This window comes from Carassius auratus, chromosome 31 (assembly GCF_003368295.1).
Source record: "Carassius auratus strain Wakin chromosome 31, ASM336829v1, whole genome shotgun sequence".
Taxonomy (NCBI): domain Eukaryota; kingdom Metazoa; phylum Chordata; class Actinopteri; order Cypriniformes; family Cyprinidae; genus Carassius; species Carassius auratus.
In genome coordinates this window covers 23,708,820-23,733,982 of record NC_039273.1, presented here as the reverse complement: position 1 = coordinate 23,733,982, position 25,163 = coordinate 23,708,820, and the positions used below count along the sequence as shown (strand labels likewise).

Genomic DNA, 25,163 nt, shown 5'->3' with positions numbered 1-25,163 from the left:
ACAAAAAGAGAAATAATGATATTATGCTAAAATAAAAAGATTTAAAAACAAATTTTCAATCATCCTGAAATGGCTGAGTACGTCTAATGTACATCAAAACAAACTGAATTAGCAACTTGGGAATCTTGCTTCATCTGCAGACTGCTGACTAAAGCTTTGGGCTTTAGTGTTAGTGAAACAAATAATGAATGCCATCCAAGCGTACATAAAGAAAATCCTTTAATATTTTGCACATAGATATATTCATATTTTTATTATTGTTATAATAATAACTGTAAGTCAAAAATAATAGTCATTATATGCATATAAAACTATTCCATTAATTTACTATATGTACTAGGCTGTATTTCTGTATATAAAACAACATGAAGAAACACCTCATTAGCTTATATACAGGAGCTTGGAGGGAAGGAATAATAAAGCCAATAAACACACACACATACACACACAGAATCAGTGAAAACACTGATGAGGTTATTCAGTCACTGACAACATGTACTGCTTTCAATGGTGTTCATAAACCGTACACAAAGACCTTGCACTGCTGTCAGTCATTTAAAAACAATCCAAGAGATGGAAAAACTAGCAAAGGTGATACTGATACTCCATCATAGAGGCCTGGGTGAAAAACGAACGATAGAGATATTTCAGTTAGCTTTGGTTGGAAAGAAACTGCATAAATAAACATCAAGGGCAGGGAAGCACCTTCAGAGAAGCCACAGCGTTTTGTTTCATGTGTCCTATTACTACTCAACATGATACAGAGAAACAGCGATATAGAGAGAGGGACGGCTCAAGTGTTTGATTACCCAAATGCAGTACTGTTTAACATCTCAACCACAGGAAACATTTAGATTCTCATAGCTGTGTGAGGGTGTGTCTGTTTCTGTGGTTTGTGTAAGCGTCTTCTTTCATCCCAACAGTTGGGGAGGACATACTGCATCTCGCTCTAGTCCCCTTTGAAATTATTGCACCAGAGGGTCCAAAAAGCAAGCTGCTGTTATGACAACTGAAATGGAGCCTGACTGCTTGGCCCATTGTGTACACGGTGAAGGGATGGAATATCTGCCTGGTGAGAGCGGGGCTCCCTGTGCCAACCCAAACCTCCAAGCAACAGCGTGGTCAAGAAGAGCCATCAAAACTGTGGAGACAGAAATTTAGCTTTAAGAGGTGGCCATTTCAAGCAATAAAACAGTGTTTAAAGACATTAAAATAGTTTGAAACTATCTGCAATATTATATTGTACGCCTAAAATTTGGCTAAATAAACTTTTATCCCATATATGCATATGTAGTCTTAAATGAATATATGGATGTACCCCTGCTGTTAAATGGTACGTCTAAAAATAAAGAAGTTACTTTAGTGCAAACTGAATGTAAATTTTTCGGACACTTAATTGCATGTGATTTACATTTAAAATAAATTGTGTTATAATTTACATTTACATTGTGCGCAATAAGTTGAACTTAAACGTGCTTTTTTTCTGCTTAAGTAGGACTTCAGTTCATCTTTTAAGTAATTTCATAGTTATTGTCCTGTTGCAATATGGTTACAGTCCACAGCCTAAAGCATAACTAACAATATACTTTATCTGTTCCTGACTAATATTATGAGCACTTCATTGAAAAAACTTACAAACACTCACCAAAGTTTGGTGTGTGTGTATGTGTGTGTGTGTGTGTGTGTGTGTGTTGTGTCATTATTATGTCACTATTATTATTATTATTATTATTATTTATGGTAACACTTTCAATAAGGTTGTAGATTATTTAATAGAAGTTAACATGAGCTAAGCATGAACAATAATTCTACAGCATTTATTAATCTTAGTTTATGTTAATTTCAGCATTTACTAATACATTATTAAAATAAAAAGTTTTATTGGTTAACATTAGTTAATGCACTGTGAACTAATATAAACAATGAATAACTGTATTGTCATTAACTAGCATTAACAAATATTAATAAATTCTGTAACAAATGTTTGGTTCATTGTTAGTTCAAGTTACTCAATAACTTAACTAATGTTAACAAATGACCCTATTGTAAAGTGTTACCGTTAAAACTTGTAGGACGTGGATTTATTATTATTTTCTAATTATGCATTTTTAATGATAAAGTTGAATTGGAGTACATTTAAAATATAGTCATTTGTGATTTGTAATAACAATGTGATATTGAATAACACACTACAGTTCAAATTATAATGAAGTACTTTACACGTGCTTTAATATTTTACTCAACACATCAGAATGGGAAAGGATATGGTCCACTAAAAGGAAATGGTCACTCTCTTAAAGTACACTTAGTGGTCTTTTATTTCATTAATATAATGTTATCTGCAGGTACAGTTTTTTCTAATAGACTTTTAAGATTTGAAGTACACTATAAGTGCATATTCAGTATTTTGCATTACACAGATTTTTGTCCAATCAAATGCCCCTAATACCAGCAACAGGCAACCAATTAGCTTTTTACTTATTCAGTAAGACAAATAGCTTTATTTGGAATTGTATACTAGCATACTACTCTAACTACTTATGCAATATGACATACATAGTGAGATTAGATTGCTATTCCGAATTTAGCCAGAGTCAACACTGGACAGAAAACTGTGGTCTTTAAACCCATGTGTCATCATTTACTAACCTCTGTTTTGTTCCAACCCTGTATTAGTTTCTTTCTTCTGTGAAACAAAACAACAACAAAAAGAGATCTTCAGGAGGGCTTTAGGTATTCATTCAAGTAAAATGGATGGTGATTTATACAGTCAAGCTCAAAAAAGGCACCATAAAAGCATCATAAATGAAGTCAATACGACTTGAGCTGAAGGACCTCTGCCATATTTCACGCTTATCACATGCTGCGTTTTTCAAACTTTCTTGTGTTGACTGAACGCAAGCATAAATAAGATTTGAGAACTCTAGCAAAGGGTTTTTTAGTAGCTTGGAAGTATATATCATGTTTTGTTTGTGTTTTTTACAGAGGAAAGGGAACAATACAGGGGTCTGAACATGAAGGTGAGTAAGTGACGACAACATTTTCACTGACAAACTGACAAAACTGTTCCTTTAATGACAGGTTTTACAAGAGGATTACATAAATCATCCATATATGGCATGGAAGGTGATGTATTTTTAACAAAATTACCACAAACAACAACAAACTGAAAATAAAGGGGGGTGGGCGGGGGGTTTTGGGGATCAGCATTCCTGTGATCATAGTGGAAAACTGATGAAACTGGTAAGTAATCCCCTAAGGATAAACGTCTACCTTTGAGCTATTAAATATTAACAAAGCCATTTTCTGCCCCTGATGGACAACTTTACGAGATCACGGATAGACATGATCACCTTTGCAGCTGCATTCATACACATATGAGTGCATGCATGCATGGATCATGGGGACATTTAGGCTCTGTTTTAGTAAGCTGCCTTCACTGTGTAGCGTGTACATTGGAAACGCTCTTCTTTGATAGCCCCCTAAATGAAGTAAAGATAAAAATGCTCTATCCAGGCAGCAACCCCATTAGTCTCGGCCTCGGTCATGCATACTGCACACCAAACTGGAAATCACTTGTGGAGATCAGATCAGGAAAAACTCTGACTGATTAACATTCTCTAGGAGTCTGAGTGAAGAGATCAGTCTGAAAGGAAACAAAATCATGTTTAAAAGGAACTTGGTTAATATAACGAGCACTTTGGTGGAAGAACTAGATTTGTTTAGTTGGTTAGGTATCAGATTTTTTGAAAGATTCTCTTTCTCTGCAACTTGATGTTTTCTGTAGATCTGAAGAACAATTCGAAGGAGTTTGTCGGCCTGTCATTGTGGCAACACAGATTTCCTTTGCCAAATTATGTGGTTGGTCATTTTAGATATCTGTCAGACAGATTCTTTTTTTCTTAGTGGGTGGTTCTTGGCCTCAGTGAACTTCAAAATGGACCTGAATGTTATTTTAGTGTTATTTATGTACTATTAGTATTTATTAGTATATTGATTTGTGTGTTTTTTTTTAAGTTTTAGTATTTATGTGTTTTTGTATTTATTTTGAATCATTCTGTTTAGCTTTAAAAAAATGCAGTTAGTCATTTTAGTACTTCAAATTATACTTTTAAGGCAACAGTTTGAATATATACATTTACACATCTATTTTCTTTTGTTTCAGCTTTATTTCAATGAACAAACATATAATTTAAGTTTTAGTTAACAATAACATTGTCTCAAATAAAATCACATACAATGCACAGATTTGGTAGGCTAGTTTAATCACTTAGCACTTTTTATTGATAATTTAAATGCATTCTATTAACAATTGCCATTTAGTGTATTTATTGAAAATCTGCATGTAATGTAATGTTGCAATGCACACAGTGTACACTGCTGTCTTAGATGTTGGTCAAAATAAGGTTTCTAATTTAGCAGCATAATTTAGCTGCCTACTGTTTTGGAATAGCCTTCACATCAGGGGCAGACGAGTGATGCCTAAAAATGCTGTCTATGTAGGCAGCTCACTAGGGTTTGGAACAGAGCCGGAGTCATTTGAGCAGAACTCACCTGTCCCAGAGCTTCACGTTCCTGCAGTTGTTGCTGCAACATCCTGCTGATATCAAAGCTGTGGAAGAAAAAAAAAAAAGATTTTTGTGAAGATTTTGTGCACAGCAGTCAGAAAAATAATGATAATTAATTTTCTTCATAGAGAAATACATATTATATATTAATGTGTGTGTGTGTGTGTGTGTGTGTGTATATATATGTATGTATGTATCCATGACAGAGTTTCAGTTGAATAGTTTTACATTGTTACCTGCATTTCTGTTAGATCATTTGTAGAATCCCTCATAAAAGACTCATTCTTTACTCATTCTTAGTTTTCATAAGCCTACTTTTTTTGCTATCAATCAAAGTTTGTAATATCATGATTTGTCTTGGAGTTGGGTGTTTTTTTTTCTATCCTCTTAAAAAATAAAGCTTCCGAATTTTGTTGTTGTTGTTGTTGTTTCAGCAGTGCCATTAAAGAACCATTTTGGGTCCCCAAAGAACCTTACAGTGAACAGTTCTTAATAGAACCATTTTTTCCTAGTGTCAAGAACTTTTTGATAATCTGAAGAATCTTTTTTTTTCCATTATAAATAATGCTTTACTCAATGGAAAGTTTCCATGGATGTTTAAGATTATTCATAGAATGCCAATGTTCGTAAAAGTGTATTAAGAAAATGAGGGGTGAAAAAAACTTCTGGAACGAAGGCGACTTAAATAGTGGGTGATTGCTGTTGTCCTTGAGATGAATTATAGCTGCTTATTGCCACAATACAGCGCTCAACAGTAGACTGTACATAAAGCATTAGGATTTGTCTTTTCCACAGAGATGTTGGGAAATTTCGATGTGGTTTGTGCACATTAAGGTTGACATTGAGGGTGGTCTGTAAGAAATAAGAGTCTTCTGACATAATTTGTTGCCCTCATAGCACATGAGCAGTTATTTTCTCTTTTTAAGGTTTAATTGCACACAGGAGGCCACAGGCAAACCCTGTTGTTTACCTGCTTTCCTGAGCCTGGAAATAACATTTTCTCCTGCATGTGTGCCCAGACTAAACCAACTGTGAACCTGTCTGCTTTTCCCATATGCTACTGCATCAAACACATATACGCAAGCAGACATAGTGACAGTCCTGTGGGCTGAGAAACCTCATGCTGCGGAGGGTGTAATTTACCAGAGTAAGAACATACGGTAAGATACTATTCACAGTGTTACAGACTGCTCTGACATACAACAAGCAGAACAGAAGCGAACCCTTCATTGGCAGGCTAATCGGAGGTTAGACAGCTTTTCCTGCACTCTAACCATTCAAAGTCATTCGATATTCATTCACAGAGAGTGATGGCACATCCATTCTGAATGAGCTCGCCTCCATTTAGCCCGCATCAATAGTGCTCTATGTTTCATTCACCGCTTCAGTTTTTTTTATCTGGTTATCATATTTGCTGCAGGCATGTTCATGCTGTCAGCCATTAAAGATTCATTCCAGTCTGTGGACTTCTAAGAAACACTTTAGGAGGCTTTAGCAGACGTCCTGGTCAGTTTATCCGCCAACATTCACAACGTGAAAGCAGATAAACACAGGAACGACCGGGAACGCAAACCAAAACTGATGTCCTGGAGAGAGATAAAAATAAAGAACATTATAAAAAGTATGAATTCTTTCATTTGGGTTATTTCATTCTTAGATCATTTATGTAAACCTGGCAGGAGATCCAAATCTCTTGTTGTATCCTACCATTAACATTAACAATCTTTATACAACATTATATTAGTACCCTAAGCATGCATTTACTTCTCGAGCTCGAATATTGTAATTGCATTGTGTGGGCTTTTATAATGTCGCTGCGCTTCTCGGCTGGAAGCTTATAACGTTCAGTCTGCCCTGAGAGCTCATGGACAGATCTGTCAGATAGAGACTATCCTGAGAGAGGCAGCGCTGAGGTCAAGATGTGTGATTTCATATTTGTACAAGTTCAAAACTTTTCTCAAGATGAGTATCTCTTTCACATTCTATCTCTATAGCAGACACACACACTAACACAGCACCACAAATGCAAAAAGACTTACAGAGTTCCATCATCGTGAAACAGGGATTATGGGAGAATGTCCTATATTTTTAGAAATCATGGGAACACTTAAGCTCTGACAGCGGGAGGGGGGTCACAAAATTCACTTTTCGCTGAGACGAGCAGCTACATACTTGCTCTCCTCACAATTGTTTATAAATAGATGCAGGCATCATTGGGTACATTTTCACATTAACCACACACTTTTTTAACAAATTATTGTTTTAATCACTGCTGTCATACAAGGACATCTGCTGCATCATATTTGTAGTGTAATTTTATCATTCAAAGGCGTAATACCAAGTACTTTCATAAGTACTTGCCTATAAAACACAGATATTGTAGTTCAGCATTTTCACACATCTGCACTCCTATGATCATAGTTGTAGATTCTGCATGTACTATAAAAATACAGCTTAGCCCCGCTCCAAATATCAGCCTTGGGCTCTGTTCACACTGCAGAGGAAATATAAATTATATGCTGGCAGTCGCTTTTACACCAGTCTTGAGACTTTAGTGATAGATGTAGCAAAAATGCATGAAAAATGACAATGTGTGCTGTATGCTTTCATTTCCTGTCACTACATACGGTAACAATTTCTGAGATTTTTACTGCCAGTCTGAACAAGATTTTAGACTCTGTTAACAGCAAAAAAAAAATTAAAAATTATAATAATAATAATAATTCTGCACCCATGCTGAAAAATAGCTATTTTTAAATTCTCTTTGAATGTTAATTATTTTGTCTGTTCATGTTAAAATAGCTGAAATTGCTTACAGCACATGTAAACACACTAGTGTCATACTGTATTATCCAAAGAATACCCACAATGCCCCTGACAGAGCATGCAAACTGAAGGTTATTGCCTAATAAAGCTCACTGCACATTCATGCATCTCATGACTGTGTTAAACCATATCCCTAAAGGGAAATTCACGTTCAGTTCTGCTGGCTCCACTATAGTGCAGATTTTGTTGTCTTAATTACACGCATAACATATTATTTTCATATTTAACAAAATAAAAAATAAAAAAAACAACTGGATTTTGCTGTGTGCTACTGCTGAAATACAAGGAAACATAGTCGAAATATTTCACATTCTCACTGCAATACTGCAAGTGCCGTGTTTCGGAAACCTGTTGGAAAACAGTTGTTTTTGCAGTTACATACTGCTAGTAGTGCAAAAACATGTGGTGATAGAGATGCAAGTAGAGTTGTTGTTTTGTTTTGTTTTGTGAGACGCACAATCCTCACACATGACTCAACAATCTGCTCTGAGCCTGTCGTGACTAAGAGCTCACTGTAATATTCTTTTCCAGGGAAATAAAAATACTCAAATACGGTGCACAGGGCAAGAATTATAGGACGTTTTCTCACTTAACAGATCCTGTTTTTGTTCACTTCATCTGCTTAAACCAGATCACTGCTGAAATGTTTAAACTTTAATAACAATTTGTTACTGTACATAAAATCTAATTAAATTTACTAAAATAAAATAAATAAAATAAAATAAAGCTAAAATGTAAAAAATCACTCTACAAAAATATTCTAAACTTAACTAAAAAATTAATAAAATAAAATAAAATGTAACCACTATACAATAATCTTTAAAACGTGTAAACTGTACTAAAATGATGTAATCTTTATGTAATTATAAAATAGTTTGTTAAATAGTTTCAACTTAAATTTGAACAAAATAAAATAACAAAAAAAAAAGTAACCTTTACCATACAATAATTTTGTAAACTTCTCTAAAAATAAAATATATATTAAAAATAAAATAATAAAATAAACTTAAAAAGTAAAATATAACTACTGCCTATAAATAATTTGTTAAAAGGTGTCAATTTATCTAATATAAATAAAATTAGATAAAAAATATATATAAAATATAATTATTAAATAAAAAAAAAAATTATAATTACATTATACAATAATTCATTAAAGGGTGTAGGCTAAACTAAGATAAAATTAAATTGAGCAAGGACTTGAGTTTCTACCTGATTATTGAAAAAAAGAATAAGACTGTGTAAGTAGAAGTGGGGGAAAGGTCTTTGCCTACTGTATGTGTGGAGGTAAACACTGAGAAAACCATCAGCTTCAGGGCTAAATTTAGAGCTGGAGTCAGAGGGGGGTATCTCCCAAGGTCACAGAGAAGCACACACAACACACCGTTCACGCTCACACTAACACACACCCACACACAGCAATTGAAATACTGTACAGGTCTGCCTAAACCACAGGCCTCCCTGGGGAATGAGAGTTTGAGTCTGAAGAGGTCTGACTTCTGTATTATCAGGACTTTTTTCAGGAGTTGTGTAATGGCCGCTTTGTCTCTTCTTTAAATGTCTCACTCTTATCTGTGGCATTAGGAAGGTCCCAGATTTTCCATGGTTTAAACTGAAGTGAAAGTAGCTGCGAAAGAAATCTCACATGCATAAGAGTCTCAAGAGTTTTGAAGCAAAAAAAGCTTAGATGAGCATGCTGAACATGTAACTTAACAGGCTAGAAAACATGATCATTTCACTGAGTTTATAAGACAAGAAGCAATGTCAGCTTCAAAGACAATTCAGAATCAGTTCCTGAAATTAGGAAACTGATTTGGCTCATGAGCTCACTGACTTACTGTTACTCAGTGAATAATATCCATTCAAATTAATTTCACAATCACACAATGCTATTGTAAGGCTTCAGTGTCACATGGACTACTTTTATGTTTTTGTTTTGTTATTTGAAGTGTCATTAGAAGTTTGAAAGCTCATGGCAGTTGCATTTGGTCTTCCCATCTGCGGGGTCAGCAAAAAACAAAAAGTACAAATATGAGCCAAGAGATAGAGCACCCATTTTTCTCTGCCCATAAAACAATGCCCTCATTTTTAATGTTCAGACTTTTCAAGACAAGTTTTCTTCAGCATAAAGCTGGCTATTGACAGATGTTGTCAGCTCAGTGTAGCCACATACTGTACTGAAAACAGCTTTCATGTGAAATCCAAAACCGGGAACCAAATTTCCGGCATGAGCTGACAGCATCAGCTACTGTACAACGTGATTCCCATGCAAAGTCCAAATAAAGCCGCCCTGCATCTTAACCAGAAAAGAAATGCTAGCAGCATGATGGCATAACGATTAGTTTAGAGGAGGTCAAGAGGTGCTTGTTTTCATGCAGGATTTCGGCGAAAAATGCTGAGGGATTGTCTTGTGACGCTGTTATTTAGATGCTCATTTAGATTGTTGGCTAAAGTCACTGTGATGTTTATAATCATGTGATTTGGCTTTTTGAATAAGAGCCACACGCTAAGAATGCAGAAAAATAATAATTCTCTCAAAACCTCTTTCAGGATTATCCAGAGCTTCAACATCACTACATCCGTACATCTATGCACAACAAATACTGCGTTTATGATTTGTAGTGATGCACATACTGCAACACACTCCATTAGAATGGATTTTTTTAATAACTACACAATGCAATGTCAATGCGATAATGACTTCCATCATGCCGGTCTGAAAAAAGACAACTAAAGCTCTTATGTCACGAATTGTGATATAATCCTGCTTAAACTGTGATATAACTTCAAAATGCCGTTTAAATTCACTACAGTTGAGTGAATAAAATAAATAAATTATATTTGCAGTCTGGGCACCGTGACTGCAACAGTAAATGCTGACAATGCTGATAGATTCTCTATAAAAATGGTCACTGGACAGGCATATCAATAAAAACAGATGTCAGAAAAATATCTTTGCTAAAGTAAACTGGTTCATTTTAAAGGGATGGTTCATTCAAAAATGAAAAATTCTGTTATTCACCCTCATGTAATGTTTTTATAGATATTTTGAAGACAAAACTACATTTGACCGCTCTGACTTTTTTACATTTATTTTTATATATATCGTGTTCTACGGAAGATTTTAAACAAAATAAGGGTGAAAAAAATGTTTCTAGATTTTGATTTTTGGATTGTACTCCCCTTTAATACCCAATACTTTACACACTACACTCTTACACTGCAAAGCATTTCAGAGTAGCATTAAGGTCGTTCAGGGGAAGACCTGGATGATCTGGTAGTGTTCAGGGTTTGTGGATGGGCAGTTTTCCCTTTGGGACCAACATCAGAGCAGGCTGTGACAGTGACAAATGTCTTCAGCAGCATTACAGACACGTAGGACAATGCTGAAACCACAGCATCCAACACCAACAGTCATCTTGTTAGCAATTACATTATTATTGTTAGTGCTTAGCTAAAAGCCATTCTATTAAATATCTTTGGTTTCATTTTGACCTTGTCAAGTGAGAGAACATTATTTCAAGAAGGTTCCATCTTAAACGTAACAAATAAATCTTATCTGAAAAGATTAGGAAGCTAATTCAACCCCCTCAAAAATCAGCTAAAGAAGTTCTTCTGTATTTTGAGTATTTTAAATGAGGACATCAATCTGATCTTTCTTGGCTCTTATTTCTTCTTAAGGGGGCATTTCTTGAAGCTAATGAAGTGAGTCACATCTTTCACCTTGAGGTGAGTGTTTTATGGGCAGCGTGAACTACAGGCTACTCAGCATGTTCTCTTGTAGAAATTGTTATTCTGCAGCTGTAGGATATGCATGTTAAGTCACATGACATAGCCAATATGGCGGATATAACATACTGCACACACACAGCAAAGAACATACTTTTTTAACAGAATCAAAGTTCTTCATCAAATGTAGTACCTACTCAGAAAGTATGCAATTACATATATATATATATATATATATATATATATATATATATATATATATATATATATATATATATATATATATGTTTTTTAGGACATAAACCATGGTATTTCCATAAAATTTTTGTACTATGGGGGTATATATCTTCTGAACTTTGCACAGAAATTTGCATGTCATAAATTAGGCAAAATAGGACAATGTCTGAATAGGGAAGTCTTTCACACTGTGTCCACTTGTGTGGTGATTCTCAATTATACCAGGCATAGATCTGGTATCTCTGGAGAAATAATTAACTGTTTCAAGGAGGCTGAGCCAATCATGAGTAACTTTAGCAGAGTCTGTGGCAATCTGACTGTGGGTGGCAGGCTAGTCTGAAGGAAACGGCAAAGACCTCGACAACAGCAACGTGAGAAAAAAAAAGTGTTTCGCTGCCTTTATGTGCTGTCAGAGTTATTGCAAATACGAGTTACCTAGACGGAAATTGGACCTGAATGGACTTGCAAAGCCATATTTACAACTGGAAAACCACTGGATTTTGATATCCAAGTTTCAAAGTTTAGTGGGCCATAAACTCCATGGAGGAAGAGAGAACCAACTATTTGTCCAATCCTGCTTCTAGAGGTCTGATGTACTGCAGGGTTTAGATCCAGCCTGTCCTAACACACCAGATGTGTCTAGAAATTTTTATTAGCTGTTTCTGGCTGTTTTGGAGGTAAACATAAGACAGGATTGGACACACCTGATCTAGATTGTGTTTATATGGTTGCCAACAAATGGGATGCACCATTTTAATCAAATTCTGTTGAATACTGACTAAAAATCTTGTATTTGTAATATGTAATCCTGTAATTTGTCTTTAATACATTTCTTTAAGAAATAGGCAAAGGTGAACTTGCCATTCTCCATGATTCCTATTATTTCTGACAACAAAGAGCTTGAACGTGACAAACCCATAATTACAACTTTAGAAGTGGAAAGTAGGACATAAAAACATGCACAATTTTTGATTAGACTCCTGAATGTTCTGTTTCTAATTTTACCACTTGCCAGATCATATGTTTGACTTATTCGCTAATACTAAATTGGTGACAGTGGGATAAAAATACAGCAAATATAAATATTTCTCAGGCATAAAAGCACACCTTTTCATATATGTGTCATTTTGGAAGTCAGACCCACCATTCACACCGTTGTAAAGGCTCCGATGGTGTGGTGACAGTTCGTCTCCTGCCAGTCTCCGCGGTGACGTCTCTCTACCAGGGCTGCCAAACTTCCCATGTTCAGGGCTCATGCTGTACTGGTGCCTCAACATCTCTGGACTACTTCCTCCCAGTTTGCATTTTTCATGGTGGAGATCTGATGTTCCTAGCAGCAGGTGTCTAGCTTCTGGACTCCCAGGCCCACTTCCTAAGCTCCCCCTATGCCTGTGGATGTAGAGCTCAGGACTCATTGGCTGTCCTGGAGCCAGATGATGCTTAGGATGAGTCTCTGGACTCCGGTGGCCCAGGGATCGACCATACTTTTCTGGACTCAGCCCTCTAATCAGCCGATGGTCAGTCACAGATATGGAACCACAGCGTGGTCGGCAGGGCTGTGGCAGTACGAAGGGATACTCCAGGCTGGTGCTTCTGTGCCGGACAGGAGGGTCAGGGCTGGAGATCTCCACCCGATCTCCTTCCCCTCTTTTCCCAGGACGAGACTTCTGGATCTCCGGGCTTTTATTCCCAGTTCCTCTGCTAGACGGCGGCTGTGGCTGCTTGTGGTGTGGATGCTCAGAGCTGTCTGCACTTCCTGCACTAGAAGTGCTGCTTCCGTCCCCCACGTCCCGCATCAAGCCAGGTACCAGGAGCCCACTCTGGCTATCAATGGAGTTACGACACCCAATGGACCCCGTCGCACTGTGGCCTCCTTCTCCTCCACTGCCTCCTTTCTCCTCATCCATCAGCAGACAAAGATCCCTTAGCTCCAGGTTCTCCCGAATGACCTCTTCCTGCTTGTGCTCCAGTTCTGTTAGCTTCTGAAGGTACAGTGCCACCTCCTTACGCATAACGCTGGCACTGAAGTGACCCAGACGCTGCCACTCAAGCGACACTCGCTTACCCTTTTGCCGGTCATCATCCAGGAAACAGCACAGGTCTCGCAGTTCCCGATTATCATCCTGCAGCTTCTGGTTAACCTCCTTCATCAGGATAGAGAACACACACACACACACAATAATTGTGTTTACAAAACGTTTTTACATATTTTAAATGTTGCTAAGACATGGGTATTCTGAGGCTACTCTAACTATATGACATTTATTTGATTTAATAATTCATTAATTAAATTAACTGATTCAATTAATCACTGACATAAATGATACCTATGATCAATGAAACCAAACTTTGCATTACATATAATGACTATTGCATGGCTTTAAAAGACTAATATAGTGCAAGTATCATGGATTTTTTAAATTAAGCTTGACAGATTTGGTCACTGGGAATTGTCTTTGTATGGAATAAAGCTGGAAACAAAATGTATTTTTATGTATTTTTTTAATAATATGTTTCTATAAAGGGTACATTGTGCATTTTTACCTCGTCTTATTTATATGCAACATTAATTTAAACAATTGGGGAATGCGCATATTCAAACACAACATATGTTTAACGTTAGTTCAAATTTCAAAAATATGATTCTTGACTGGTATGAAAAACAAAACTAATAATTGCTAAAGCTATATCAGTGCTTTTTTTCACAAGCTTTTTGTTTTAATCAGAAGATAAGCATGTATACAGAAAGGAAATATTCAAGGCGTTATATATTCCAACAGGAAGAATGATGTGCACAAGTGCTTCTGGCGCATCCTCAGAGAGCGCAGGTGTGCTCCAGACACCCATGATCTCATCTGCTCACCTTCAGCCCCCGGATCTCGTTCAGATGCAGCTGGAGGCTGCGGTTCACCTCCCGAATCAGATTACTGTGATCCAGAATGGCGCTCATTTTATCGGCTTCAGTTTTTCGGAGTCGCTGCACCAGCTCCTCTTTGCTCCACTGGAGGAGCTCTTCATCCGTAAGGTTGGAGATGTTTTCTGCTGGACTTTCTGGCGCCTTGGATCCAGGCTGTGCATGTAGAGATTGCGCTTTCTCCATCAGGAGAGGCGAGCGGCTGCTGTGATACCAGGTGCTGATCAAATATTAATGAGACAGGCAGCATCCGCTGTATTAGGAGGAGTCAGGGAGACGGAGGACGCATCGCTGAGTGATGCCCGTATCCGATGCCCTCAGAGTGGGAGTCGCCTCGACTTTTCCCAAAAGCAACAGCTGATGCTGCTGACGAGTGACGAAGGGCGGCATACAGCAGAAGTACGCCCAGATTATTCAGCATCGACTCCCATTCATAGTTCTTGTAAGTTTGGAAAAGTGACGGTAATGGTCAGCCGGTGAGATATGGGTGGTTTCAGGAGGCCCGATGCGCTCGCCTCCGTCCGCCTCTGCGCGCTCCAGCATCCTCGTGGAGATGAACGAGGAGAGACGACAGCATCCTCAGACACAGCTCGGGAGAAATGAGCGTGACTGCAGACTGAGTAAATTTTCTCTCTCTCTCTCTCTGTGTGTGTGTGTGTGTGTGTGCTTGTGTGTCGTGCATGTTTATGTGTGAGTTGCCAAGTGGAGATGCTGTTCAGAAAGCAATTAAATTTGCGCCATCTATGGACATATTGAGGTACTACAGATGAATAGGCTAACTTTTTTCCTTGTTGAAACGGTATGTGTCAAGCATTGACTTACGGTAAAGTATTTATGTAATTAGAGTATAATGTAGACCCTTCACTGTATGCATATAGGCTACATTTTATTATAGCTGTAAACTGTCCACCTTCATTGTACATTTTGATGTAAACCCTTTATGTTACGTGCCTGCATTTAATTTTTCATTGAAAAGAAAAGTGTTCATATTGGCCTCTGAAACAGAAAACCTTGAAATATCAATATAGTAGTGACAAATACAAAAAATTAAATACTTTTTTGACATTTAAAATTCTTTAGCACGTTATTGAAAGTATGTGAGAAATTTGGGGTCACGTGTTTACGTAGAACTTATTTGCATCAGATGCTGCTGCTATAGAAACCGCGCAGCGCAACTACGCACAAAATTTCGACACTGCGGGGTCACGTTTCCTTGACGTCATACTGACGCAGCCAATCCAAGGGGCAAGGAACTCGACCGGAAGTTGAAGTCGGGTGGGGGCTGCCATCTTTTAGCAGAACTTCACTTGCGTTAGCATTCCCATTGACTCCCATTCATTTTGGCGTCACTTTGACAGCGAATAACTTTACATCTGAGGCGTTTAAAGACTCTGTTTGTCCATTATTTATTTCTAAAGATACACGACAATGTATAAAGTGCTCCATTACCTTCTATGTTACATTATGGCCCCGTATAAACAGTTTTTGTAAAAAATAGGCTAACGATTGCGTCATAACCACTCGGCTCTCTGTCGCATTACCGTACAGACAGGTGGAGAAGCTCGCAGGCAATTAACTAAATATGGCGTACTGGCGTTACATTTTAAAATACTATACAAAATAATTAATCAGAATACTTACTCCTGCTCACTCACGACAAAGAACTCCCCGCTTAAGCTCGACGTCTCTGCAAGATTAACGATGGCAGTTTTCACGCACAGCCACTTAGAAGATTTACATCTGGCAGACAGGTTGCTGACGTCGTCAAGCTTCGTTTGAGTCTGCGCGTCAGAAACGGAAGTGCTAAAAAACGCTAAAACTGGGCTTCATTTAGCTAAATTGAGTTCCAATGGGGTCGCTGTGTCCATTTCTTTTACTGTCTATGAGCCAATCGAGGCGCGCGGAGTGTGTAGTAACACGTCACTCTTCGGAGCTTCAGGAACCGGCTGGAGACGAATCCTGGTCGACGAAGTCATTTTCACTTCTCGATGGTCGTGTGACCGCGGTCATCATATTTAATTTACTGAAGCCTCGTCGATTAAAGAAGGTACGTCTATCGCTGTGTTCTAGTAATCAAGTCGTGGTTCGTTGATGTGTTAGATTTAAACCCCCAGACCCCGGATAAGGTCGGCGGAAGTCAGGAAGATTGCTGTGGGTGAACGGGCTACACGGGTGTACTTAGTAGTATGTTTTTGTATTAATGTTTGAGATCTTTAAATAATATAACTGCCTTACATCTTGCTTTCTTATTCTGTGGTATATTGAGAGTGTGTTGGTTTTAGCAAGCGCGAGCTTGACCAGTATAATTTAGATGTACGCGTGACGTCACGGAGATGCTCTTATTTTGACTAAAACATGTAAATAATGTAAAGTAATATATCGATACCAATATGTGTAATATCTTTAAGAACCTTCTATCAGTTGTTATCAAGCTGTGTAGCGTGCTGATCATATCTTAACAATTTGTTGGTATCATTTAATGTTATGTTTGAGGTTTTTGTTATTGTGGCTTTTGACATGTACAGTCTGTCCAGAGTCGTTTGGAACAGTTAGTTCATGTCTGTCCGGGAACTCTTATCGTTGTGCAACCAAACAGTCAACACAGGCATTGGACCATGGTTTAGTGTTTAGGACAGGCATGTCCAGGGATCCCTCTGATTCAGGGTTATCAGAGGCCAAAGTCTCGTCTCATACTTCGAAGTGCTTTGTGTTTAGTCAGCAAACCTGGATACTGGAGTTGAGTAGGAATTGTAGGACAGGTGTGTCTCAGCAGTGGTACATTCAGCCTTAAAAATAGCATCTGGATTTGCTCCTTGACACATCTACGCACATCTCTAATCAACAAATTCTTAATGACGTTTTGGGCTTGGCAAGGGTAACCGCTCATGTCAAGTGACAGTTGCGCAAAAGAATTCCTTCTGTCACAGAAAATATAAAAGAATGCAATATCCGCCCGCATTGCTGACATGGGCGAAATTGTTCTTGTCACTCTGGTATTTGCTGTTAATTTTAGGCTCTTCTATCCTGCTTGTCCAGTTCAGAAACACAACCCATTAGGTGTGGTTTAGGGTTAAAAAGACTTGGCAGCTCGCTGTTTACTCATTTTGCTGTTTCTGGTCGTTCACAGTACACACTGTAATGTCGACCTTCCAAGAGTTCATCCAACAGAACGAAGATCGTGATGGAGTACGCTGCAGCTGGAACCTCTGGCCTTCCAGCCGCCTGGAGGCCACACGGCTAGTGGTTCCTGTTTCCTGCCTCTACACCCCCCTCAAAGAGAGACCGGACCTGCCTCCGGTCCAGTACGAGCCGGTACTGTGCAGCCGGGCCAACTGCAAAGCCGTACTCAACCCACTCTGGTAAGGACTGAATCACTTTTCCAGAAAGCATGTTTCTGTTTGTTTTTTCAGTATAGATAAATATCATGATGACATTGATTTCTGAATTATTTATTAATTGGTGGACTGGAGTTGGAATGGAATTTGAGTAACAACTTGCAGTCACTGGAAAGACAGTTAAATTAAACATTGGTGCCGTATTTCTGTTGCAGTCCATTTAATCGTTTATCGTATTTCTGTTGCAGTCCATTTAAAAACACAGTAAAGCTCATGGTTTAGGGTTTTATGTGAACCAAATTTTGCCCGAATTGGATGTACTTTGGTGTTGACCTTTTATTTTAGGGTTAGTAAAATCATGTTTTACTTAGGTGGAGGTTTGGGGTTTTCCTCTAGTTTCCAACAGACTCGCTAATTAAATTATTTCAGAGCTTTTTAAATGTAGAAAGAATCTGTTTTCCAACATTGTCATTGTGTTAACTGGATCAGGTTAGTTAACAGCTAATTGTTTCCTTTAACCGCTGTGACCTAGAGAAAGATAATTGTTGTGCTGATGACTTACATTTTAAAAGGTTTTTTATAGACAAGTTTAGCACCTTTAATGCTTGATTTCCTTTTGTAGTCAAGTGGACTTCAGAGCTAAGATATGGGCCTGCAACTTCTGCTTCCAGAGGAACTCTGTGAGTATACATTACTGAAACTCGTTTTCATTCCTGGCTTTGCTCCATGTGCTTCTTTAACGTCAATCACACCTGTCACTGTGAGTAAATATTCATCTGTTTCTTCACAGTTTCCTCCATCATACGCTGGCATTTCAGAAGTGAATCAGCCCGCAGAACTAATGTCTCAGTTCTCCACCATTGAGTACATAGTGCAGGTAAATTTACTTTTACTCTGTACTGTACAAAGGCATATTTTACTCTACAAACATATAGATTAACTACAACTCCTTTAGCTCACAGATAGCTGCTCATCAAAAGCCACGTTGTCATTCTGTCATGAAACAAGTGTATTTAAACCGTTTAAATAAATAGTTTTCCTTGCAATTTAAAGTTTGTAATTTCTGTTTATATACACTTCCATTCAAAAGAAGTATTTGCTCACCAAGGCTACACTTATTTAAGTAGCAATACAGTAAAATGGTAATATTGTGAAATGTTTTTTAATATTAAAGATACATTTTGTAACATCATTGCTCTAGTCTTCAGGTCACATGATCTTTCCAAAATAATTATAATTTGCTGATTTAGTCCTCAATAAACATTTCTTATTATACTTAATATTTTTTCAGTATATTTTTAATGAATAAATAGTTAAAAAGAACATAATTTATTTGAAATGCAAAATATTTAAAAGCATTTCTTTTAAAGAAAAAAATCTAACTCCAAACTTTTGAACCATAATCTATATATGTTTTAAAAAAAATACAATTATTAAATTAATCAAAGTATTTATTAATGAAAAACAGTGTGTAATATTTTAATTAGCGTTATGTAACCTGATTTATTTCTCTTCAGCGTGGACCTCCAACCCCTCTCATCTTCCTGTATGTGGTGGACACATGTCTCGAAGAGGAAGACCTGCAGGCTCTGAAAGAATCCCTTCAGATGTCTCTGAGTCTCTTGCCGCCCAATGCCCTGGTGGGTCTCATTACCTTCGGCCGCATGGTTCAGATCCATGAGCTCAGCTGCGAAGGTATCGCCAAGAGCTTCGTCTTCCGTGGCACAAAAGAGCTCACGCCCAAACAGATACAGGTCAGTGATCTATATTTATTGTTTGATTTAACATTCAAAGAACTATAAAATAGCTTCTAAGTGACCGGTTAACGCCAGAATTGTCAGTGAAATTGATCTGGCGTGTCATCTGTTCGCAGGAGATGCTGGGACTGATGAAGCCAGCCACCTCTGGACACCAAGGCAAACCACTGGCCCCTCATGACGCTGCTGCTTCCTGCAGGTATGAGATGGTCATCTCTCCTTAGCATGCACATACAAAAGCTTTTACAGAAGATGATGATGTACATGAAGCCAGCTGTGCTCATTTTATTTGCACCTGTTTTAGATTTTTGCAGCCTGTGCAAGCAGTAGACATGAACCTGACCGACCTTCTGGGGGAGTTGCAGAGAGACCCGTGGCCTGTTCCTCAGGGGAAAAGACCTCTCCGTTCCACGGGCATTGCTCTTTCTATTGCTATTGGCCTACTGGAGGTACAGGACATTATTCATTTAAAAGCCCATCTTGTATGGAATTATAAAATCTCTGTATGACCAGGGAGAGATAGGAGAGAATGTAAAAAGCTGGATGTATAAGTAAAATTTCGGGAAACGCTTGGTTTTAGATGATTATATTTAGTAATACATCCTTAGAGCTTTTGCACATCTCCCTTTCCAGTTTTTCACTACACTGTGGAAGAGAATTCTTGAAGAGATTGTTTTCCTTTCATTATAGTGAATGGCAACGTGTCCATAAAGCTGGCTGTGAGATTCAAAGTCCACTTCAGTTGTCATGTCATATCAGAAGAGCTGTACCTAGTCCTTGACCCAGTCAATGTTCTTACATAACTCTATAGATAAGAGTCAGATTACCTACTGGACTCTTGAGTTTGTTTGATAATAAGTCTAGCATGACTGATTTAATTGTAGCGTACATTATTCCCTGTAAAAGTAAAGTTCATAGTATGTGGAAAAAGCTACCTTATTTCATTTAGACTGGAATCCATGCTGTAATCATTAACTAAATCTACTTCAATTCAGTTTGGAAAATATTTAATACTAATTGGACTTTCATTCATTCAGTTTCTCTCTGTCATTCTGCTTGTAGGGCACTTTCCCTAACACAGGGGCCCGTGTGATGCTGTTCACCGGTGGCCCCCCAACACAGGGGCCCGGCATGGTGGTGGGAGATGAACTGAAGACCCCCATCCGCTCCTGGCACGATATTCAGAAAGACAACGCTCGCCATCTGAAGAAGGCCACTAAGGTGATTACAGATTTTAAGGATCTGGTGATAAACTCGTTGTTTTTATGGTTTTCCATAAACATTATGTTCCTTTCCTGAAAAGCTAACTAAGAATCTCTGTTGACATCTATGTAGTATTACGAGGCTCTGGCAAACCGTGCAGCAGTGAACGGACACAGCGTCGACATCTACGCCTGTGCACTGGATCAGACGGGACTGCTGGAGATGAAATGTCTGTCCAACCTCACAGGGTGAGCACTGATTGAAGATCATTGATCTTAATATATCTTACATGCCATTCAATGTCCTTAAAATCAACAAGTTATTTCTTGTTTTGTTCTAGGGGCCACATTGTCATGGGCGATTCCTTCAACACGTCTCTGTTCAAGCAGACCTTCCAAAGAGTCTTCAGCAAAGACTACAATGGAGAGTTCCGCATGGCTTTTGGTGGCACTTTGGAAGTGAAGGTAACATATTTTGACTTGAACTAAAAGTTTAGGGAATGAAATTAATAGTTTTCTTCTGCAAGGCTGCATTAAATTGATCAAAAGTGACAGTAAAGATATTATAATGTTACAGAATAATTCTTTATTTGTGTTCTTCATTTAAATAAATGTAAAAGCATTATAATAAGCAGCACAATTCTTTTCAACAGAGATGATATTAAGAATGATTCTTGAGCACCGTATCAAAATAATAGAATGATTTCTAAAGTGATCATGTGACACTGGAGTAATGGGTGCTGGAAATTCAACTTTACATTACAAGAATGGAAAACAATAGTATATTACAATATTACTGTTTTTATGTATTTTTAATCCAATATATATTCTAAAACAAAGAAAAATCTTGCAAACCCCCAATCTTTTGATCCGTAGTGTATGTCATATTCAACCCTCTAAACCTATTTGCCTTTTTCTTCTCAGACCTCAAGAGAGCTGAAGATATCTGGTGCGATCGGGCCGTGTGTGTCCCTCAAAACCAAAGGACCCTGTGTTTCAGACAATGTAAGTCACAATCATGTAACTTCCCATTGCATGCCAGCTTTTGCAATGGAATCCAATAGGACTTTAGACGTGTACACATATGTGAGGTTTTTTTTTTTTCTCCAGGAAATGGGTGTTGGAGGAACATCTCAGTGGAAGATTTGTAGTCTCACGCCTGCCACCACCCTGGCCCTGTACTTTGAAGTAGTAAATCAGGTATATTATTATATAATTATCAGTTCTTTGAGTGCTTATGTTTATGCTGATGTATCAATAACACTGGTATGTTATACATTTTTGTAGCACAACGCCCCGATTCCTCAGGGTGGAAGAGGAGCTATTCAGTTTGTTACACAATACCAGCATTCAAATACACAGCGGCGGATCCGTGTCACCACCATTGCCAGGAAGTGAGTCTTAGTTTCAGCTTTCAACCTCACGGAATTCTGTGATGAGTAGATATTATATTGAAGTCAAGGTCTTAGTAGTTTCTTTGATTTATAAGATTGTACCATTTATTGATATCAACTTTTATATTGTACAAAAAGGTTATCTAAAGTCAACATGTCTCATGTTTCCATGTGCTATTTGTGTTTGCTGTAGCTCAAAATAGATCTATTTGCGTAAATATGCATAGCTCTGAATAGCTCTTCAGTAGCTCAAATTCTTGAGTGTTCAAATTGTGCGTCATTTTTTCTTGACAAACCGGTTCTTTCTTTTGTCACACCTAGTTGGGCTGACGCACAGTCCCAGGTCCAGCATATTGAGTCGTCATTTGATCAGGAGGCCTCTGCCGTTCTCATGGCCCGGCTCGGCGTTTTCAAAGCAGAGTCAGAGGAGGGGCCAGACATTCTCCGCTGGCTAGACCGGCAGCTCATTCGCTTGGTGAGTATCACAGCTATGTAGAAGGAAATGGAGGTCATTGTTTCCATTCATAAGAGCCTATATGACAAATCATTGAACCATTATTATAATAATGAAAGCAGAAGTTGCATCACACTCATGTTTTGTGTGTTTGTTTGGTTTCAGTGTCAGAAGTTTGGCCAGTTCAATAAAGAAGATCCAAGCTCCTTCAGATTGTCTGAATCTCTCTCGCTGTACCCACAGGTAAAAAACACGGACTCCTTCAGATAAATGCTGACACTTGTGACTGGACTGGGTCCGTAAAAAAATCTCTTTAAACACGTTTTTAAATAACTCCTAATTTGCATTTATTGATATATAAGTACATAAATCAAAGTCAGTACATATGTATATATTGAATAAATCATGTCTTGGGTATTTTAAACATTTGCAGTTGAGCGTGTGCCTGTTTAAATACCGATTGATACATGAAAGATGCATGATTTATTTTTAGATTGTATTGTATGGACAAAGAGTATTAATTTGTGCAGGTCTTGGTTGATAAAAACTCTGCAGCTGCCCTGTTTGAGAACAACACATTTCTAATATTAATACTTGTCTATTTTTTTGACAGTTCATGTTCCACTTGAGGAGATCCCCATTCCTGCAGGTGTTCAATAACAGTCCGGATGAGTCGTCCTACTACAGGCATCATTTTGTGCGTCAGGATCTGACACAGTCGCTCATAATGATACAACCCATCCTCTACTCCTACTCTTTCTATGGCCCTCCAGAGGTGATTTGAATCCCATTCATGCAACATTATAGTGCAGAATGCTGTGTAATTCTGCTCGAACTCATCTCACATCTGTCTGGTTTTGTAGCCTGTTCTTCTGGACAGCAGCAGCATCCTTTCTGATCGCATTCTGTTGATGGACACCTTCTTCCAGTTGGTGATTTACCATGGAGAGGTACGGATCAAATGCTTGTACTATGTACAGTTTCTTAAGATAATGATTTCTAAGGAAGATCTTACCAATAAAATATTCATGCTACCTTAAAATCTATCCAAAATGACACTGAAAGCTAATTCTGCACTTATGATGCCAAAAAAATTTAACTAGGCAGGCAGCTCACTAGATTTTGAACTCAAGCTGTTATTTTCAGGAGGTTCCTCAAATGTTAAATAATGTTTCTCAGAGCATAATGTTCAGTTTACTGATGGTGTTATTCTCATCTGCACAGACGATCGCTCAGTGGAGGAAGGCTGGATACCAGGAGATGGCAGAGTATGAGAACTTCAAGCAGCTCCTTCAGGCTCCTCTGGATGACGCTCAGGAGATCTTGCAGACACGCTTCCCCATGCCCAGATACATCGACACCGAGCACGGAGGTTCACAGGCACGCTTCCTCCTCTCCAAAGTCAATCCCTCCCAGACCCACAACAACCTGTACGCCTGGGGCCAGGTACACACCTTTAGATCTGACCGAGCGTTATGTGTTCTTAGGTGCTTGAAATGAATTCAGTGTTGACCGGAGTGTCTGATCTCTAATATTATATCTTTTCCTTGTAGGAGTCAGGAGCTCCAATCCTCACCGACGACGTCAGTCTGCAAGTTTTTATGGACCATCTCAAGAAACTGGCTGTTTCAAGTGCAGCATAAACTTTCTGCAGAAGATCAGTGAAGGATGTACATTTACAGAGTTGAAGGAAATAAAAAAAAGAATGAACTTTAGACAATCTTCTGAAAAACCTCCATATCCAACCTTGACACAACAAGGTGATCTCGATGTTTGTTTAGGTGGTCTTCCAGAAAAAGGTTATTGGATGTTTTCTAATTCTCATCTACCCAAGTAATTATAATTTGTCTGTCTTGTTTGTTTGTTTGCTTATTTAATTAGTTTAGTTTGGTTTGTGTCTAACAGAAAGTGTTACGTGTTAAACTTTAATAACATGACATCTGATTTCCCAGAGAGAGAATGTTTTCTGCCATCATGTTGCTTGTCGCTCTTTCCCAAGCATGTTTAGACTGAAATTCCTGTTAATGCTTATTTGCAAGAATCCTCTTGTCTGTTTGTTCTTTTTTGCGTATGTTTTTGTTTTGCACAGATTGATAGTCTTCTCACTTTCATGAACTGTACCTGTGATCTGCTTCACTTGCGGGGAGAAACAGTAGTTTATAGTCCTGTTCCTCCAGTCCTGTAATTAAATGAAATGAATATTGTATGTAAAGAATTTGAATGTGACTTGTGACCCACATTCCAGTTTTATCTTGATCTACAATTATGAACTAATGCTATGAATAATATTTATATTGAAAATATCTTATAGGTTTACTTCATTTCAAAGGTAAAGACGAAGTTGAGCACCTTGAAAGTGCAAACTCTGGTCTTGCTCTAAAATAAAACATTACAAAATAACAAGACTGAAACATCTGTACCTATTTATGTCTGATGAAATGTGGAATAATTAAAAATAAAAAACACTTTGTACTTAAGCACATTATCATTATTTAACTAGATTTTACTATATAATGTTATGTGACTACCATACAATGATTTACAATTTATTATAAATATAACGGGAACACTTTTGTGAGTAATTTAGTTTATTTTCTGAACAAGGTCTATCTATATATCTCTGTCATATTACATTTAATAACTTTGTATTATTATTATAGAACATCATTACAATATCATTAGATATTAATTAAAATTACAGGTGAGTATAGCTTGCGTAATATAATATTACAGGATACAGCAGAAAC

At 37.8% G+C, this 25,163-nt stretch overlaps 2 protein-coding genes across 3 annotated transcripts; one reads left to right on the top strand and one right to left on the bottom strand.

Moving 5' to 3' along the window:
* Positions 1-242: 242 nt before the first annotated feature.
* Positions 243-14,998, bottom strand: LOC113050938 (coiled-coil domain-containing protein 85A-like). Of its 2 annotated transcripts, XM_026214420.1 has the most exons (5): positions 14,224-14,998; positions 12,505-13,504; positions 4,555-4,612; positions 2,650-2,686; positions 243-1,141 (listed from the first exon to the last, which is right to left on the bottom strand). In XM_026214420.1, the coding sequence occupies exons 1-5, from the start codon at positions 14,458-14,460 to the stop codon at positions 1,136-1,138; spliced, it is 1,338 nt and encodes a 445-aa protein (XP_026070205.1). In that variant the 5' UTR covers positions 14,461-14,998; the 3' UTR covers positions 243-1,135. The 2 variants fall into 2 exon arrangements, with proteins under 2 accessions (XP_026070205.1, XP_026070206.1); XM_026214421.1 differs by lacking the exon at positions 2,650-2,686.
* A 1,168-nt stretch (positions 14,999-16,166) lies between these two features.
* Positions 16,167-24,893, top strand: LOC113050937 (protein transport protein Sec23A). The gene is made up of 19 exons (XM_026214419.1): positions 16,167-16,321; positions 17,402-17,633; positions 18,232-18,289; positions 18,400-18,486; positions 19,127-19,363; positions 19,483-19,565; positions 19,671-19,815; positions 20,429-20,587; positions 20,702-20,817; positions 20,910-21,033; positions 21,493-21,573; positions 21,679-21,768; positions 21,856-21,962; positions 22,284-22,437; positions 22,582-22,659; positions 23,030-23,191; positions 23,280-23,366; positions 23,641-23,862; positions 23,970-24,893. The coding sequence occupies exons 2-19, from the start codon at positions 17,413-17,415 to the stop codon at positions 24,057-24,059; spliced, it is 2,301 nt and encodes a 766-aa protein (XP_026070204.1). The 5' UTR covers positions 16,167-16,321; positions 17,402-17,412; the 3' UTR covers positions 24,060-24,893.
* The last annotated feature ends 270 nt before the right edge of the window (positions 24,894-25,163 follow it).